The 19,099-nt window shown below is 36.9% G+C and overlaps 1 protein-coding gene across 1 annotated transcript in view; it reads left to right on the plus strand.

Moving 5' to 3' along the window:
* The window catches only part of TRPM7 (transient receptor potential cation channel subfamily M member 7), a 59,864-nt gene that overhangs the window by 35,378 nt on the left and 5,387 nt on the right, over positions 1-19,099 (plus strand). Inside the window, exons 13-34 of the mRNA XM_088172809.1 lie at positions 136-236; positions 1,119-1,253; positions 2,032-2,085; positions 2,635-2,775; positions 2,983-3,117; positions 3,742-4,022; positions 4,485-4,713; positions 5,953-6,108; positions 6,243-6,386; positions 6,967-7,095; positions 7,755-8,039; positions 9,103-9,277; positions 9,825-9,957; positions 10,779-10,963; positions 11,615-11,747; positions 12,220-12,935; positions 14,938-15,014; positions 15,871-15,930; positions 16,966-17,047; positions 17,424-17,494; positions 17,972-18,009; positions 19,013-19,038. Coding sequence (XP_088028935.1) covers positions 136-236; positions 1,119-1,253; positions 2,032-2,085; positions 2,635-2,775; positions 2,983-3,117; positions 3,742-4,022; positions 4,485-4,713; positions 5,953-6,108; positions 6,243-6,386; positions 6,967-7,095; positions 7,755-8,039; positions 9,103-9,277; positions 9,825-9,957; positions 10,779-10,963; positions 11,615-11,747; positions 12,220-12,935; positions 14,938-15,014; positions 15,871-15,930; positions 16,966-17,047; positions 17,424-17,494; positions 17,972-18,009; positions 19,013-19,038 — 3,486 coding nt within the window. The remainder of the gene's footprint in view (positions 1-135; positions 237-1,118; positions 1,254-2,031; positions 2,086-2,634; positions 2,776-2,982; positions 3,118-3,741; positions 4,023-4,484; positions 4,714-5,952; positions 6,109-6,242; positions 6,387-6,966; positions 7,096-7,754; positions 8,040-9,102; positions 9,278-9,824; positions 9,958-10,778; positions 10,964-11,614; positions 11,748-12,219; positions 12,936-14,937; positions 15,015-15,870; positions 15,931-16,965; positions 17,048-17,423; positions 17,495-17,971; positions 18,010-19,012; positions 19,039-19,099) is intronic.

Here is a 19,099-nt window from a genome sequence, read left to right on the forward strand (position 1 = left end):
TGTGACATAAATGATGACATATACATCATAATTTTGTGGTGGATTGCTTGATTTGGCCTTTTTAGGAAGCAAGAACGTTTATTACCTTGTATTATAATTAATTTTAAGTTTTCTTCACTGTGTTTGCTTCTTAAGGCACGAATGCATCTGCATTTGACCAGCTTGTTCTTACACTTGCGTGGGACAGAGTTGACATAGCCAAAAATCACGTTTTTGTTTATGGGCAACAATGGCTGGTATGTAATGGTGTGGATTAAGCAGAATGGTAATTCCTAATAGAGGGAAGCACAATTTACTGTAAAGGATGAATCATGACTTTTGTAGGGAGAGACTTTGGAAGACTGACATGTTTATTTTGACATAGTAATTTGGGTGTACTGCATAGCCTTAAAGCTGTTTTGCTATTATGTATTTGAAAACGGTCCAAATTTTTAGAAATGTGCTAACTCTTCTGAATAACTAGCAGAGAAAATACATGACAAAAGGTAGAAGATGAATTCATGTTAGTCAGATGCTCTTTCTTCGTTACAGCTGCATGGCCCTAGAAGGTTCTTAAGGAACATCTAGTAAAATGCACTATTGGCAGCACTGCAGTGTCTTTTGAGGGAGGGACAAAATGTCTATTTTTTGTAGCTTGAAAATGAATTTAAGAACTACCTGGTGGCTCATGCCTTTTCTCCCTATTACTGTAAAAAGCCTCACGAGCTTATTGAGTGTGCAGTCAGAAGCACAATACTGTGTAAGGCTTATTGATTGCCATGATGACTCTGACATCTTTGAAGCAAATTGTGCTTTAGATATTTATATATTTTATGTCTGTTTTGTTTGTTTGTTTTATCCAATATCAGCCTATGAGAACACCTCAATTATGTTAAACCAAATGCCTCCTTAGTCCCACTGTCTCAGCTGGCAGTACCTATGGAACAGTTGCAAGTCTTCAGGGTATTCTCCCATCCTGTAATTGTGTGAAGTTCAGGGGATATTCTGAACCCAGGGTGACATCTTTATAGACATGTAAGATTTGTCCAGCCCTGTAAATAAAGGAGGTTGATTCAGTACCCAAGTTCACTTTTTTACTGGCTCTCTCTAGGCTCTTCCTTTTTACTTATTTGTTGTAGGTTGGCTCCCTGGAACAGGCTATGCTGGATGCTCTTGTGATGGACAGAGTTGCATTTGTGAAACTTCTGATTGAAAATGGAGTAAGCATGCACAAATTTCTTACAATCCCCAGGCTGGAAGAACTTTATAATACAGTAAGTAAATGATTGCTTTTTAAGCTGCTTTTAGAGTCGTTTTTTAGTTGCTCAGCCTGTGTTTCCTGGCTCATGTGCAGCAGTCTGGAGGTTGTGGGGTGTTGGTAGGGAAAGCTCGAGGTTGGAGTTGGGAAGTGGATGCTGTTGGCTGCTGTGCACAACACCAGAATTGTCTGTCAGCAGGGTGTTCATCTGTGTTTGATGGTGGGGATAGACACTAAAGGGAAAATTGCAGCTCTGTTGTGGACACAGGAGTGTGCAAACCACAGTGGGGAAGAGAACGAGAGAAAGTCATGTGGGGGAAACTTGTGCCCAGAATCTGAGATCTATAGGGCTTCATAGGATGGATTCTGTCTGTAGCAGTTAACATCATCATAGTTCTAGAAAGAGTTTAATTTGTCAACCTGCATAGTTATAATTATTGCTTAGAAAAATTTTGTTGCTGTAGGTGTTGATCTAAGAATTCAAGGTAATTTTGATAACAGTATCCAAAGACAGAACAAAGAACCTTCCACCAAATAATAGCTGATGTGAGTAGTACACAAATATGGCTTAGGTTTATGTTGACAGTCTCGCTATCTGCTTTTGACCAAAAAAAAAAAAGAATTCATTAGCTAATAAAGCTCTATAGAGAAGCCTCCTTGAGCAGTTTATTAATTATATTTTTTATATTTTATTACATTTTCATATTTTAAATTAGTTTTAAAAATTAACCTCTTATGGTGTTGCTATTACATGCTAATTTCTCATTCCAAATTTTTGCTCTTTTGTTGTAAAGAAACAAGGCCCAACTAACCCAACACTCTTTCATCTTGTTCGGGACGTCAAACAGGTATGCTCTCCATGTAAAAATCTGTCAAGCTAGCAGTTGTTTTTTGTTAATTTCTTGCATTTGACTATCAATTTGATCTACACTTTATTAATAGAATTTTATTTTATGTATTAAGCTATCTCTGCAGACATTTTGGTAGTTTACAATACTTCTGTTGTATGCTTGGTGCTCTGTTTCCTGAAAGATGTTAAACCCAAAGAGTGTTGTCTTTCATCTTTCTTTTGATTGTTTATCTTCTTGGGGGGGTTGAAAGCTCCCAGCATGGAGAAATTTTGGCTGTTATAACAATAGACAAAAAACCTTCAGTGCCTCCCCCACCAATGAATGAGTATCTATGCTGTCAGGGGAGTTCATGTAGAAAAGAAGGTATAACCTGGCCTTTTTTAAAAAATAAAAGCTGTTGAGCCATGTAGCTGCTTTTTGATTTTTGTGCTGGAGGGTTTTTTTTATCATGAAAGGCTTCTTTTTAAAAAATTATTATGTAGAGCTGTGATGAAACATGTAGAAACACTCTAAGCAAGTTTAATAGTATACCTTTTGTATTCCTAGGGAAATCTTCCTCCAGGATATAAAATCAACCTGATTGATGTGGGGCTGGTTATTGAGTATCTGATGGGAGGAACCTACAGATGCACCTACACAAGGAAACGCTTCAGAGCGATATACAACAGCCTGAGCGGGAACAATCGGGTACGTGCACTTGGGTAACAACAGCCCACTTGTTCTCAACTGAAAACACCCAAACCTTTGTGTTTTGGGGAATGATTGATTCCATATTGGTTAATGACTTCTTAAAATCAACAAGAAACCACGTTAAATATCCAGTGCAAATTCTGGTTGTGCTGTTCTATGAGTTCATCCTTGTTTCAGTAACCAAACCCTTTCTCCTTGTTGCAGAGATCTGGGCGAAATCCTTCAAGTACTACTCCTCAGATGTGTAAAAGCCATGAGTCTTTTGGCAACAGGGCAGACAAGAAAGAAAAAATGCGCCATAATCATTTCATCAAAACAGCGCAGCCGTACAAACCAAAGGTAAGGCAGTGAGGGGAGCATGGTGGGGTTTATTGCACGTAGCTAACAGTGGGGAGCCTGGTGGAAATCCAAGTGCCACTGGAGTGTGAGTAGCAGCAATTGCATTGACTTTGCTAAAGCTGTAATTTCAGCCTTGCTTTTGTACTTGTTTCTAACTGCAGCTTTTTTACAGGATTCTGTAAAGGGCGTTTCTCTTTCTGTATAGAAGTTTTGTGGATAAGCTTTGATATGTTAGGGACCAAAAAGCTTATCTTTGACAGAGTTCTAGTAATGAGAGTGGGATTCACATGGCTTGATAGATGGAAAAAAATTTGTTCCATGTGTTGCTGCTACTACTACAGGTAGTTTCCATACTTTTTTTTTATTTGTATGTAGTTATATTAGTTACAGCTTTTCTTTGATCTATAATTCAAATTAATTCAGTCTCACAGTTATTACAACGAGTTGTACTCAACTGAAGTTTTTGAACAAAAGTTCCAGTTGCTTTTCAAGTCTTCAAAAATTTTCTTTTTTCTTTTATAATTGTTTATTATTTGGTATTGGATCACTCAGCATTTTATTTGATGTTTACATAATGACCAAGTATAGCGACTTAAAATGCGACTTTGTGGTTTTATTTTAAAGATTGACACTGGTGCTGAAGAGGGAAAAAAGAAAAGAACCAAAGATGAAATAGTTGACATAGATGACCCTGAAACGAGACGTTTTGCTTATCCTCTGAACGAGCTGTTGCTGTGGGCAGTGCTGATGAAGAGGCAGAAGATGGCTCTTTTCTTCTGGCAGCACGGCGAGGAGTCCATGGCCAAAGCTTTGGTGGCTTGCAAAGTCTATCGGTCCATGGCATATGAGGCAAAACAAAGTGACCTTGTTGATGATACTTCAGAAGAACTGAAACAGTATTCCAAGTAAATTATATTCCTATTGATCAAAATATTTTCTTGACATCTGCAGTAAAAGTAGTGGGCTACTTATGAACAAAACATGAATTGTTCTGTTAGCACACTTGAAGACAATTATGTTTTGCAAAAAGATTTAAGTGGAACTCTAGTAGAAGCTTTATATTAGATATTGCTCTTTCTTGAGGGCTGTTGCAAGTCTTGATTTATAGTCGAATTAAAAGGAGACTCAATGTGCCATTTTCTTCTGTGTAATTTCTGTGCATGTTTTAATAGCTGTATTAGCATGCATATGTTTTTAACAGAAGTCACAGACTGATGTATTATGGTTAAAAATTAGTCTAGAAGACACAAATTATAGTCCCTTCAAGTTGTGCAAGTTGGGAATTTGTGTAAGAAAATTCACGCTAAACTCACGGTCATTTCTATAGAGACCATATTTTGTTTTGTTGTTTTTTTTCTTCCTTCTAGCGAGTTTGGTCAGCTGGCAGTCGAGCTGTTGGAGCAGTCCTTCCGACAAGATGAAACTATGGCAATGAAGTTACTGACTTATGAACTTAAAAACTGGAGCAACTCCACTTGTCTGAAGCTGGCAGTGTCCTCGAGGCTCCGTCCATTTGTAGCACACACTTGCACACAGATGTTGTTATCAGATATGTGGATGGGAAGGCTGAACATGAGGAAGAATTCATGGTACAAAGTAAGCACTGTTGCAGTTTATTCATGTAAAAAGGGTCAATGGAGCTGATGTTTAAACGGAAGGAAAGTGTGTGTTTAAATGCTGTAAGTGTAAAGCTTTCACAACTATAGCTTTTATTAATAAATCCTGTAAACCAGTCTCCTATAACATAATCAAAACTGGAATATTTGTTGTAAATGCTTCTTTTGACACTCTATTATCTTTTCAAATAAGGTACAGAAATATAGAAGGCAAAAACCAGGCAAGTAGCCTTTAATCAGAGGCTTAAAGAGATCATGTGAATACTAATCCACTACTAAAAACATAGTAGTAACAACCCTTAACAGATGGAAAACCTGTTGTAAAACTGTAGTTTCGTGCATTTTGTCTTTTTACAGGGAGCACATAAGACTTGATGTAAAAAAGCTTTGTGAATATCCTATTTTGGAGGAACTGAGCAAAAGCAGGGCATAGAATGAAACAAGGGTAGGCAAATTGGGGACAGGTTTTCCAGTGATGCCTTTTGTGTGATATAGATCAAGTATGATCTAGACAGAGATAATTGATATAGATCAGTTGAACCAAAATGGGAGTTGCATATTTCTTTGAGAACCTAGGTACCGAAACCTAATTGTTGCTAGAAATAGAATGAAATAAAACTTTCCTACAAAATACCTACAAGCATCATTTAACTTGTGACCTACTAAAATCCTCTTTGATAACTGATTAACTGTTTTCTTGCTTGCTTTGTAACAGGCTAATGATAGTAAATAGCTTTCACTTACTCTCTTCATCTATACCTTAGCTCATTTTTTTACCATAAATTGAAAAAAAAAAACCAAACAAAACATAGACCACTCCCCTCTCCCCCAAAAAACCACGACCTTGTATATGCTTTTAAAATACACCTTAACAGTACACTCTTCCAAAGTTTCTGGGAGTGGATTAAATAACAGAGTGTGTACAGAACATCTCTACCTTCAGGCTTGGAGTACATTCTTTTTAGTAGCTTTGAATTTTGGAATTTCTTGGTTTTTCCCATTTCCTATGTCTTCAAGTCAAGGAACACTCTATATGTGATCCTAAGCTCTTAAGTGTATATACAAGTAATAACAACTAATTATTTTCTACATTTTTCCCCTCAATAGCAAGCAAGTGAAATTTAGAGAATATATTTTCAGAGGCTATTCTGTGTGTTGGTGTATTCTGATGCTTTAATGTAGTTGTGAACTCTTTATACTCAATCTTCATCTTTTCCAGGTGATACTGAGTATTTTACTCCCTCCTGCTATACTGCTGTTGGAATATAAGACCAAGGCTGAAATGTCCCATATTCCTCAGTCTCAAGATGCACATCAAATGGCAATGGATGACAGTGAGAACAACTTCCAGACTGCAGCAGATGAAATACCTATGGTAATGTGGGATAGAGGGAGATATTAAAACAATATTCCTCACTTAAATAATTACATTTTTAAGTAAAAGAAGTGAAATTTAATGCCAGAAAGCATGTATTTTTGTGTGGGAAGTTAACAGTCTTTTTATTTTAGGAGGTTTTTAAAGAAGTGAGGATCTTGGACAGTACTTTTGAAAAGCATGACATGGAGACTCCAGCAAAGCCTAAAAGACTCCCAATTACTCAGAAGTTTTATGCATTTTATCATGCTCCAATTGTGAAGTTTTGGTTTAATACGGTGAGATTTTTTTCTGTGTATTGTGTATTTTATTTGGAAATATAGCACAGATTTTTGGGTTATTTCCCAACACATAGCTCTGATTGATTCAATGTTAAGCACCATCCAAAAAAGCAGACAGAAAACCCCTTACCTTTCTAAGCTGGAAATGAGAAATACTTGATTTTATAAAACTGCATAAGCACATGCTGTGACCTGTGGTTTGGGTTTTTTTAATTCTGCTCTGAGTAATTATTTTCATCAGTTGCTTGCAGTTCTATAACCATTTATTAGTCTCAAGTGCATGCACAGCTTCATTTCAATCACTGTAATAGAAATGCTAGAATTTCTCCTAAAGGAAAATAGCTGTAATAAGAGCACAGCTTTGCTAACAAATAAATAGCTTATTACAGCTATTTTTGCTTTTCTAAGATGGAAATGTTTGTATCCCCTTGAAAATAATAACTTGTCTGTTTAAAAGGGTAAATATTGTCCTGTAATCCTACTTGAAGCTTTTATTGTATACCACATGAAAAGATTCCATGTACATCTATAAAGGATCCTTCAGTAATTATATGTATATGTTTTATTTGGTTTTTAGTTGGCATACTTAGGATTCCTCATGCTCTACACATTTGTGGTTCTTGTAAAAATGGAAGAATTGCCATCTGTTCAGGAGTGGATTGTTATTGCTTACATTTTCACATCAGCAATTGAGAAAATTCGTGAGGTATGCCTGTAAAAATCTGGGATTTTAGCCTTTTTTGTCATTCAAAACTGTATGCTTAGAACTCTTATTATGTAAACAAGAAAACTGAAGAAACTTCAAGCATCAGAGTACATCATGTAATACCTTTATCTTAAAGCTGGGTATAGGCTGTTAGATGGAGGCCTTGTAAAACAAGGTGGGTAAAATATGTATTTATTTGTCAGGCAGGCTCTACCACTTTGCAATGACCAAGATATCAAAACAAAAAAAAGCTTTATTGACACAGGAGAGCCGTCATAACTACAATGTTCCTGGTCAGCAAGAGACTTTACAAAAGTTCTGTAATAATTTTAAAATGGGATATCTGAAGTTAGTCCCTTTACCTGGTGCCTCAAGCTCAATTGAAGGCAGATAGGGTTCATTTTTGTCACAGTAACTGCCTCAAAAGAAATAAAAACATCACCAAAACCCACTAAATCCTAAATTCCTTAATAAATTTTTTAAAAGAGCAAGACTCTCCTTTCCTTGCTGTGAAGCTGACACAAACACTGGTTTTGATTGCTATCCATTTGAATAGCTATTACATTTTTGCAAGTATAACAGTGGTAGTGATTCACATATTTTACTGTTGGTCCCTGTGCAATAAATATGAGCTGTCCCGACCTTCATTTCTTGTACAGATTTTTATGTCAGAGGCTGGGAAGATTAATCAGAAGATCAAAGTGTGGTTCAGTGATTACTTCAATATCAGTGACACAGTTGCCATTGTCACTTTCTTCATCGGGTTTGCATTAAGATTTGGAGCCAAGGGGGATTTTGGAGAAAACACTTACAGAGAAAATTACGTCTTTGTTGCTGGAAGAATAACATACTGTCTCAATATAATTTTTTGGTATGTGCGATTACTGGATTTTCTAGCTGTAAATCAACAGGCTGGCCCTTATGTTATGATGATTGGCAAAATGGTAAGTACTGTGTTTGTTACTGATTTTTTTTTTTTCCCAACTGCATCCATTTACAACTTCTCTCAATAGTTTTATTGGTTAGAAGTTTCTTATCCTTCTGTAATAGGATAACAGCTTGGTGTGCAAAATTAAGTAGCTGGAATATAACTTGAAGGGTTCCAAAATAAGTACTGATTAGAAGGCTTCAGGCTTCCTTTATGGAGCTATCCCTGTTACATAAATGTCAAAGGCAAATCTTCCTTCTCTGGCCTGTTTTATTCTCAGATGTCAGAGATGTAAATGAATATGATGAAGCCTTTGTCTTGATTCAGCTTCCCATTTAGGTCCGAAATTTATAGCCTTTGTGTTCTTTAGGTCAAAACTTTTAACTTGTTTAGTGTCCTAAAGCACCTTCATGGATTTTGTGCTATGGAAAACAGGGAATAGACTGTGCTTCTTGTCATCTCGCACAAAATATTAAAATTGTTTAAGCTTAAATTGAAATAACCTAGGTCTACTGTCAGTAGCTATTCTAAATGTTAAATACCATTTTAAGGCTTGAGAGCCCTATATATGAATGTGGAAGGGGCTTTTGTGTTTCTTCCCTCTATGAAATGGTTCTTACAAGCTGGAACCCTGTTATTCCTTACAAACGAGGGCATCAAGTTGCTCATTTCTCACTTTGATTTCTTGCAAGGGCCATAGGTTTTATGTTCCTGCCCTTGGAATACTACCTCTGGTTTTTGTGCACCTATTGAGTACCTTTAGGAGTGAATGTTTCTCTTTGTCAGCTGCTCCTTATGTACCGAATAGTATTCAGGTTGAAAGGGAAATATGCTCTGTTGCCTATGACCAAGGGTGCTAAATACATTATTAGAAAGGACAGGAAAAAACTCAGTAGTTTTGGGGGGTTTTAACAGGGCTTTTTATTTAACAAAATTTTGAGTGAAATATTTGTGTCCTAGACTATTTTCCTTATAAAATACATAGAATTTCTCAAGTGTACACTGTCACTGTTAAAGTTTTTAGATTGTGAGATTGTATTTATGACCTTGTGGATTAACTGACTTTTTTGTGTTGATAGGTGGCCAACATGTTTTACATTGTGGTGATTATGGCACTTGTACTACTTAGTTTTGGTGTTCCCAGGAAGGCAATACTGTATCCTGATGAGGCACCCTCTTGGACTCTAGCTAGAGATATTGTGTTTCATCCATACTGGATGATTTTTGGTGAAGTCTATGCCTATGAAATCGATGGTAAGACACTGCAATTATGAAACAAGTAAAGAGAGAACTTACTTTCATAAGGTCTTCTCAAAATCTTATGAAGTTGCAATTTTATGAAAGTCCCAATACTGTTGGCACTGATTCCATTCATTGGAATATCTCCCTTTAGTGGGTTGCAGCTGTATAACTATGTGACCTGATTTTTCATTTTCTTTTCTAAAACTTGATTGGCTTTGAGTGAAAACTACATAATTAAAATTTCTCTCAAGACTATTCCTAGCAAGATTTTGGAATTCTGCCCCACAGCTATCCTGACAAAATTTTGGCTGCAGTGGTGTACTATGCTTTTTTTAAAAAAGTCAATATAATTACAGCATGGTATCAGCCAGAAACGTTGTCTCTACCATGGTTCTAAATGCATGGAGACATTTTACATTGCAGAACCAGTGTATGATGGATGGTTGTTGGAAACTGTAAGTGAGGTTTTTTTTGTTTTTAGGGTATTTTTTGTGTCTATACCTGCTGAGAGTCCTAAAAGATGTATATGTCTTCTCTGTATCTTTTTTTCCCAACACAGTGTGTGCAAATAATTCTGATGAAAAAGTTGCTCATCTCTGTGGCCCAGGAACATGGTTGACCCCGTTTCTTCAAGCTGTCTACCTCTTTGTACAGTACATAATCATGGTTAATCTCCTGATTGCATTTTTCAAGTAAGTATATAGATAGTAGTTAATTTTTGCTAATAATTGGACACCTTTGTATCCCATTGCAATAAGATGACAAGATAAGAATTGATGCCAGATCAAAGCAATCTCATTTCCTGGAAGTTTTTTTCAGGTTCTAAGGCTGGTCTTCGTCTCTTCCTCACTGCAAGCCCATGGCTAAGTTAGTGAAGTGTGTGATGTGTCTGGTTCACATCATATCTGTGAGGTCAGGGGAATCTGAAGTTAAAGGAAATTTGAAGGCATTTTGTAACTTCTCTTTGTCAGAAAACAAAATTGTTTCTTTGTCTTTCTTGACTGTTGTTCCTAAATTCATTTGACGTTCTCCAGTTGGTTGGGTTCAATTGTAGCAAGTTGTCTTTTATAGTTCTCTGCAAGTGTTTGATTATGGGCATAAGCAGTTCATGGACACTGAAGAAGGCAGACTGCAGAATTAACATGGTGTGATATAAAGTTCTGGGTTTAGTTAGAAAGAATTAATTTTTTGTTCAGCAAACTTGAAATTTGATCTCAGTGTAATTTATTTCTAAGTAAAGATACTGAGATGTTACCTGATCAGAGAATTTCTTTAGCCCTCTCCTTGCTCTGGATCATGGTGTTCTCTTGAATATTTTTCCAACTTCTGAAAAAATAATTTTGCAGCAAAAAACAATTTTATGCTTTTGTCTCTTACTTAACTGGCTTCAGAATTTAAGATTGTTATCAGAGTGTTAAAAAAATAAACAATCCAACAACCACTAAACAAACACCAACTCCCCACCACCCCAAAAACCACCTTGATGTGTTAATATTGTTCTGTTCCCTTTCAGCAACGTGTATTTACAAGTAAAGGCAATTTCAAACATTGTGTGGAAGTATCAGCGCTATCATTTCATTATGGCCTACCATGAAAAACCTGTTCTGCCTCCACCACTGATCATTCTTAGCCACATGGCTTCCCTCTTCTGCTGTATATGTAAAAGAAGAAAGACAGACAAGACTTCAGATGGGCCAAGTATGAACAGTCATCCAAAAAAATTGCAGTAATGTTTTTAATATGGTTAAAACCGTCAGAAAAGCACTGTGTTCTTAGTTACAATGTGTACTGTGAAGAAAGTCAAAGTGGGTCTTAATTTTATGTGTTTTCAATATTGATAATTCTTTTGAAAATCACCGTGCTTTTCTCAAGAGTTTAATGCCAACCCCTAGAAATCTCCAGTAAAACTAACCTATCACACAAACAAACAGATTAGATTTCTTGTTATTGTTAATGGAGATTTTTTTCGTTCTGTAAAACTTCTTTGAAACTTGGAAAAAAAAAATCCAGCTAAGGTATCTAACTTCTGCCTCAAAGGGATTAAAGGGTAGGAGCGTAAGGAATGATAATACTGTGCACAGATCCTCTCAGAGTTATTATTTTCATGTTATTTTATTATCAATCTCTGACCTTGAACTTTTTTATTGCAATGACTCTCATTGCAATGACCTTCAGGAATGGTCTTAGGTGGCCCTCTGATAGGGCTTTTTGGTTTATTGTTTTTTTTTTTTGTTGTTGTTTTTATTGTGGCGTTTTATTGTTACATCCTTTGTAGAGTTGACTATTAGTTTTCAGCACCTGTACAACTTCACTACATATGTGTCATCTTAACTGTTGATCTCTCTTTAGAGCTCTTCCTGACAGAAGAAGACCAGAAGAAACTTCATGATTTTGAAGAGCTGTGTGTTGAGATGTATTTCAATGAAAAGGATGATAAATTTCATTCTGGAAGTGAGGAGAGGATTCGAGTCACATTTGAACGGTAAAATATTTGCAAGTACAATTTCTGAATAGAGAATTAGAATTTTTACAGGTTTTTTTAAATGTACTTTAAAGGGGGAAAAATGCAGCTCAAGAACATAAAGTGTTTATGCAAATTTTATATGGTACCTTTCCATTGCTATGCAGAAACTGATAATGTGATTGATGCTTCGTGATCTATAGAAGCACTTAGTAAACTGAGACAATTATATTATTTAGTTTCCCATGATGTTTTAAGAAACTGATAGATTACAGAAAGTGCTGTAGGCCCACTATTGATAGCTGTTTTAATTCTGTGATTCAGAAGTATGTACAAATGTTGTGTTACAGAACAGTCCAATGCTATCATATTATTGTTACATTTCATTTGTTTTTACCCCTGATTAAATGGACAGAAAGGTTTATGATCATGTTTCTTTTGCATATTGAGAAAAATACCTTTCATATCTACTTCATAATTTGGTTTTTCTTAGGGTGGAACAAATGTGCATTCAGATAAAGGAAGTTGGTGATCGTGTCAACTACATTAAAAGGTCATTACAGTCTCTAGATTCACAGATTGGCCACCTCCAGGATCTGTCTGCTCTAACTGTGGATACTCTGAAAACCCTGACTGCACAGAAAGCCTCAGAAGCCAGCAAGGTTCATAATGAAATCACTCGGGAATTGAGCATTTCAAAACATTTGGCACAAAATCTCATTGAGGACGGCTCTCTCAGATCATCTGTGTGGAAAAAGCACAGCATTGGAAATGTCTTTGGTTCTTTTCCACAAGGAGGCTTTGAGAGCAATAACGCTTTACTCTGTAACATTTCTATCCGTGATGACAAAGAAGTCCAACATAAGACAATTGGTCAGGAGTTGGCTCTCGTTCCCCGAAGAGAAGAAAAAAACTTCCAAGAGGCAGGTTCCTCAGGCAGTGCCTTATTTTCAAATGCTGTTTCTCCTCCAGAACTTCGCCAACGAATACAGGCTGCAGAGATCTCAAAATCCACTAGTAAAAATAAAAAATTAGGCAACTCATCCAACAGCATGCCACATGTAACATCCCCAGCAACAAAGTTTTTTGTTAGCACTCCATCTCGACCCAGTTGCAAAAGTCAGCTGGATTCTTCAGCAAAGCATGAAGAGACTGTTTTCTCTAAGGCTACAGAAGGAGATAATAATGTAGAATTTGGTGCATTTGTGGGTAAGTATAACAAGGTAGATTCTGAATGTCCTGAAGTCATTATTAGCTGCTCTTATCCTCTTGCTTCTGGCTCTGCTTGCCTTGCTTTCACCCAACCTTGTGTTGAAAATGGAGGATACGTTAATTGTGGTTTTATTCATGATGAGAGTGACACTAATGATAACTACAGCTGCAGAGTTGACAAATGTGCTCCTCAGTCCCCTGTCACGTTAGCGAAGAACAAGCCCCAAACGAAGTTCTCTTTGTCAACGGGCGACTTGACGTCAGCAGTCAACTGTGGCGGCTCACATGGAAAATTGAATTTTAAAGATGAACTTTCCAAAAGTCAGCATGTCCATGCAATGGAACTGCAAACCCGAGATTTATGTTCTAACATCCTTATGGGACTACTTCATAAACTGTGGACCAAATCTAAGCCACAAGGTTTGACTTATCAAGAATTGTATGGTATTTTGGGTGTATTCCGGTTGCAGGTGACTTTATTCTACCATTTTGCTCTGCTTTTTTTGCATTTAACATCTCTAATTTCCCTATGTTGCTTGAATGTTTTTTTTAACTGAAATTATAATTTCTCCATAATTCTGTCACATAGACAATATTTTTCTGGAAAACATTATCCAGTTGAGTATAGCAGTTTTGGGCAATTAGCAGCTGTACAACTTGGTACGTGCACAGTAGACAAACCTTTTGTGACTCATTATAAAGCTCCTACTTCTGATTGCATAAATCAAAAATATTGTCTATTTCTTGACGTAATTACAGAACACTGCTCAGGCTGATGGAGTCCTGGACAAATATCTTTGTGGTATCTGTGTCAAGCTGAGGGTTCCTCCTATACTATATTTCTAAACACTGTTACAGCTGGGATCTTCCACTGTTGCCTAGGCTAACCTATGTTGGGGCTGTCCTTTTGGAAGCTTCCAAAATCCTTTAATTCAATACAACATTTTGCCTCCCCTCAAGTTCTGCTTAACAGTAAAAAGGTGGATGGTTTTGGTTAGTTATCTACATATTTGAATGGTAAAACAGTGGCAGATTCATTGCAAAACACAGGTGTGGGTTTACTAACTGATCCCTGTAAAGTAGATAATGCTTGAAGTATGCTTGGTGTTTAGTAGAAGATTGTAATATGGAGTTGTCAGGTTGCCTGCAGAGGTGTTGTCTTGCTGTAGTTGTTTAGGGATGTCTCAGTGTTTTCCAGAGATCTGCTGAGGTTGTATAAATTTAAATCTCTAGACAAGAGTTTATTCTACTGCTGTGAAACTTGGATTTCTAAGAAGTTACCTATATTAGCTATCTGTGTATAAATGCCTTATGGTTGAAAAAGAAAGCAAGGCTAAACAGAAGTTATGGACAGTGATTGTACAACTCTTATCTAATCTTTAAATGTACTTCACCACTAATAACTTTGAATACTAACTATACTTATTTACTGGAGCCAGATTTTTTGCATATGGTCCTCTGACATCTCTAGCCTTTAGAACATACCCTTCATTCTTATTGTCCACAATTCACAACACTTGTGATAACATTCAGGCTTCAATTGTGAAGCCAAGTAGATTTTCATTCATTGTAAAGCCACATGCTTGGGAAAATTTTGAAAAGTATTTCTTGCAACTGGGAGGATGAAGGGTATATTGTAAAAGCTACCTCCAGGAAACTGTCTACTTTCCCTTCAATTGTCAAGCATACATAAAAGTACTGTAATCCAGGCCTCGTTCCTTTCCTGTGAGGAGCATATGCTTGAGTAAAAATTTAAAGTATTAGCTTTACTTTTTGAATAATGGTGCTCCACACCCCAGTGCAGGAAAGGCAATAGTTTGATATTGTTCCACTGATCTTTACTTTAGTCTGTTTGTGATGTCTTTCCTAGTGCAAACAGGCACACAGACCTTAGGTGGTCTGTAACCCTTTGCTCTGGTGATGCAGACTATTGGCATGGTCAGAACATTGGAGGTTGCCTTTGATTTTGAATCCTCTTTTTGAATTCACTGTGTCAAAGGTCACAGAGACAGCATGGACCTACAACGCTTCAAGGAGGCAGCCAGCAAAATGAAGGAGAGAAGTGCTGATATTGAGGTGAGCATGAAAGGCTTTGTTAATGTTAATGGGGATCTTTTTCTTTTAAACTGTAACATCACAGTATGTTTGGAAAAGTCTAAGACCAAATATAATCAAAAAACTTGGGACATTCCTCGCAGACTGCACTTTGCATCTGTTTCATAATTAAAAAAAAAAATCCAGTGAAAACTCATGTAACCTTAGCTGCCATCAAGTACTGTTGCTTCATAATAGAATATTAGTGAAATAATAAACAAGCTCTGAGGTTATGAAAGCTAAGATGACTACAACTGTGAATCGAGATAAAATTAACTATCCCATAATTAGTGATTAACTAAATGTTTTATATTCACAAATTTCAAGATCAGCCTTTAGGAAGACTAGAGTGATTTACATTGTAGTTTATAGAGCAAGATGACAGTGTATGTAATTTTCAAAAGTGACAAAAATTGTTCATTATACCTCCAAGAAGAAGTTTTTTAATAAAATTGTCATAAACTAAAATGAATAATTTCCATTTCCTTAAAGAACAATAAAAATTACTAAAATGGAAAAGTGATTAGTCATAAACTTGCCTTCCAAGTACTATAATGTGTGTATATATGTGTGTGTATAAATGTCTGTGTATGAAAACTAATGTTTGCCATGTAGTGCTGAATTAGTACATTAAATTACTCTTTGCAGTTATCATGCATTCAGGGGAGAATATGCCTGACAATTGCATTGTGACCATTTGCAATGCTTCTGTTCTGCTGAGTTGCTTCTTCTGAACCTTTCAATGAGTATAATGTGTGACCAAAAAGGTTTTTATGTGTATTTTTGGCACAGATTTTTTTGGTGTTATCGTTAACAATTTACTTTGTTTCTTTGATAGGAGCAACAGGAAGACTTCAAAAAAGCTATATTGGAGGGTATAGAGACAACCAGACTTCAAGTAAGTAAAGAAAGTTTCCATTTGTTAGGGACATTATTTTCAACATATACTAAAAATATTCTTTCCAGTAAACACATGAGTCTGTTCTTGTCTCATTATCTGTAAACTGGATGTCTCCTTGACATAGGTCTAAATAGTTCTGGTGTTTATGGATGTAAAGAAATAGTTTTTATGCACACAGCCTCATGTCAGATACACGTGTGGTCACACACACACAGAGGCCTGTGTGTGTTTATGTGTGGGGGGTGTATTCTGTAAGAGGGAAGGGTGAAAAAGGCTGATAACAACTTCCTAACAGTTTTAATTTTGGGAATCAAAAGCAGGGCACAACAAATTTTTACATTTTATTCAGGTAACCACTGGAGTTAATGGATGAGCATGCTCTATTCCACTCTACACACACTACTAGTTTGTGATGAAACCACCTTTCTCCTTTTTTGCAAAAGAAATATTTGGTTGTCAAAAGTTCACCACCTCAGTACATATTCCAGGAGTGCCTAATGGCTATGAAGGAGTATATCCATGAGGAAATTGCATTCATAACTCATAGTTTTTAGGTGGAAGGAGTTTACTATATTTTGTTGCTATTTTAAGTGGGTGCAAATTGAAATTTAGTTTCTGCCAGAGCCACATTCTTACATAAGAATTGATAGCCAACAAAGGCATGAAAGAGATGAGCTGAACATGGTGCTTGTAGTGATCCAGTGTAATTGATGTTTCTGTAGTGGTAATCCTATTGTAACATTCCCTTGCAAAGAACTCTTTCACTGTGGGTCAGGAGTCTTAATGTGTGCCTGGAAATGTTACAGCCGGTGGCTGCTGTGAGAAGAGCATTTCAACTGAATTAAAGCACTCAACTTGTGCATTTCTGTGCAGTGAGGTATTTGAAGTACATCCAGAAATTCTGAAGAATCCGAGCCAGTCCTAAAAAGAAAAACAGGGCAGATTGTGTTCCAAGGGTACTAGTTGAAAGCAATAATGGTAATGACTGTTGGTAAATGTAGGTTGTGGGGTTTTTTTTGTTTTTTTTTTTAGGGTCTTCAAACTGATAGTGGTCTACGACAATCCAGTTCTTGTGGTGGCTTCACTGACCCCCTGACAGCCCACTCAGAGCAGTGTAAGTCTGGTCTCTGTTCAGGTCTCTTAATGTTGTCTCTAACTTGCCTTGCTAATGGGTATCCTAAGAAAATGCAAAGGAAATAGAAATGTTTAAATCATCTTGAAATATTTTCATGTTTGGTAGTAGTTCAGTCTTCTGCTTCTTGTGGTTCTTCCAGCCATTCCAGCTCAGTTCTGTTACCTTGTATTTTCCACAGACAGCCAGAGTTGTGAAAGCAAAGTGATCTAGTTAGGAATGCAGACTTCTTTTAAAGTTGTGGGTCAGGCTTGTTTCATGAGAGCTACGTTAAGCTGTCTGTTTGTTCACTATTAGGAAACAGGTGACAGTGACAGCTGCTATTCTTTGTCCAGTTACAAATCTCCTTCGTTTGTAGTGTACAGCAAGAGCAGGAGAGCATCGAGTGAAGATACTCAGCAAGTTGACTCTAAAGCAGCCTTACTGACGGTTTGTATCACCCTTTTGTGACATTCTTGAGCAGAACTAGAAGCTGAACAAGTAAAGGAGAAGAAACAGATAAAGAATAATACTGATTTGTGAACTTGCTTGTTCTAGGAGGCAAGAGAAGACCTGTTTTCACTAAGGGAAGAAGTTGTGTATGTTCTCACTATGAAAATCTGTGCTGTTTTCTGTTCGTAGAAAAAAAACAAAATTCTTTTCTTTTAAGGAAAAGAATTACTTATATAATACATAAACAGTAGTGAATATAGAGCCTTATTTATTCTTTTAATTGTAGTTACCATTTCTCAGTTGTATTTGGGTCTCTCCATTCAACTGCAGTTCAGTACAGCCTGGTTTATTTCCAATAAACAGGCTGTACTCCAAGAGCTTAAAACACATTGCCACTCCACCTCCATCTGAATACACTGTGCTTTCCTTACAAAACTGAAGCCCTCTTTGTTTTTCTTCTCCTTTGTTTTAAAGGATTGGCTACAAGGCAGACCTTCAAATAGTGGTCAAATGTAAGTAAGCTTTCTACTAATGGAGCAGTTTTATCACTCTCTATTTTGATCTGTTTTTCTTTTTGGTTATCTTTGGTTATAGAAGTATTTAGTTATATTTAATGAGAAAAAACCCACAAAGTTTGAATTTTTTCTTCTAATAAGTAACCAGATGTATTCACTGGAATCATAGGATCATCACAGAATAGTTTGACTTAAAAGGCTCTCCCAGCCTGTCTCTGGAGCAGAGGGGCTCCAGCCCTCAGAGGATCTATGGGGCCTCCTCTAGGCTCTCTCCAACAGGTTCTTCTTCCCTTGGGGGCCCCAGAGATGGACACAGTTCTCCAGCTGGAGTCTCTCATAGCAGAGCAGAGGGACAGAATTACCCCCCTCAGCCTGCTGGTCACTCTTGTTGGGATGCAGCCCAGGACTGGGTTGGCTTCCTGAGCTGCAAGGGCTCATGGGTGGGTCAGGCTGAACTCTCATCATGCTTTAACAGGTTCTGTTTAGATTAATGGTGTCACATGTTGGAGGGCAAAACATGAAAATGACTGTGTTGACACATAGTGAGCAGCTCATTTCCTGGTAGAGGTCTTTACCCAACCTTTCAAACTGTAACCACCTCTGAAATTATGCAGACATTGTTAACAAGAGCAATTACCACCTGAGTTAACTGTTAAAGCCATTACCTTATTTATCTGATAACAGAAAGGTAAGCTGCTGTGAACGAGTTTTAATGAAAGCACCTCTGTGGGAACGAGCTCTTGTGATGCAAACTTTACATAATTACATAATGTTGTGCATGACTTGGAGGTATTTAAAGTGTAGCTCTAAAGACATGAGATTACTTAACAGCTTTCCATTACTATTTTGTAATTAAGAAACCTGTACTGCCCTTGAAAAATAGGGCAACAGGATAAGAGTGATACTGTGAGGTTAACAAGGTGACCTAGGATGATGTGTCAAAATCAAGGAATACAGAGTAAGTTTTGAAGATGACTGTTGTTCTTGTGGCATTTCACAGGCCATCGGAAGAAGATGCATTGAATGGTAAGTTTTCTTTCTGCTCTAAAAGTGAGGGATTTTTATATATAAACAACTGCTTGGGTCT

Source organism: Sturnus vulgaris, chromosome 13 (genome assembly GCF_052056855.1).
Source record: "Sturnus vulgaris isolate bStuVul1 chromosome 13, bStuVul1.hap1, whole genome shotgun sequence".
Taxonomy (NCBI): Eukaryota; Metazoa; Chordata; class Aves; order Passeriformes; family Sturnidae; genus Sturnus; species Sturnus vulgaris.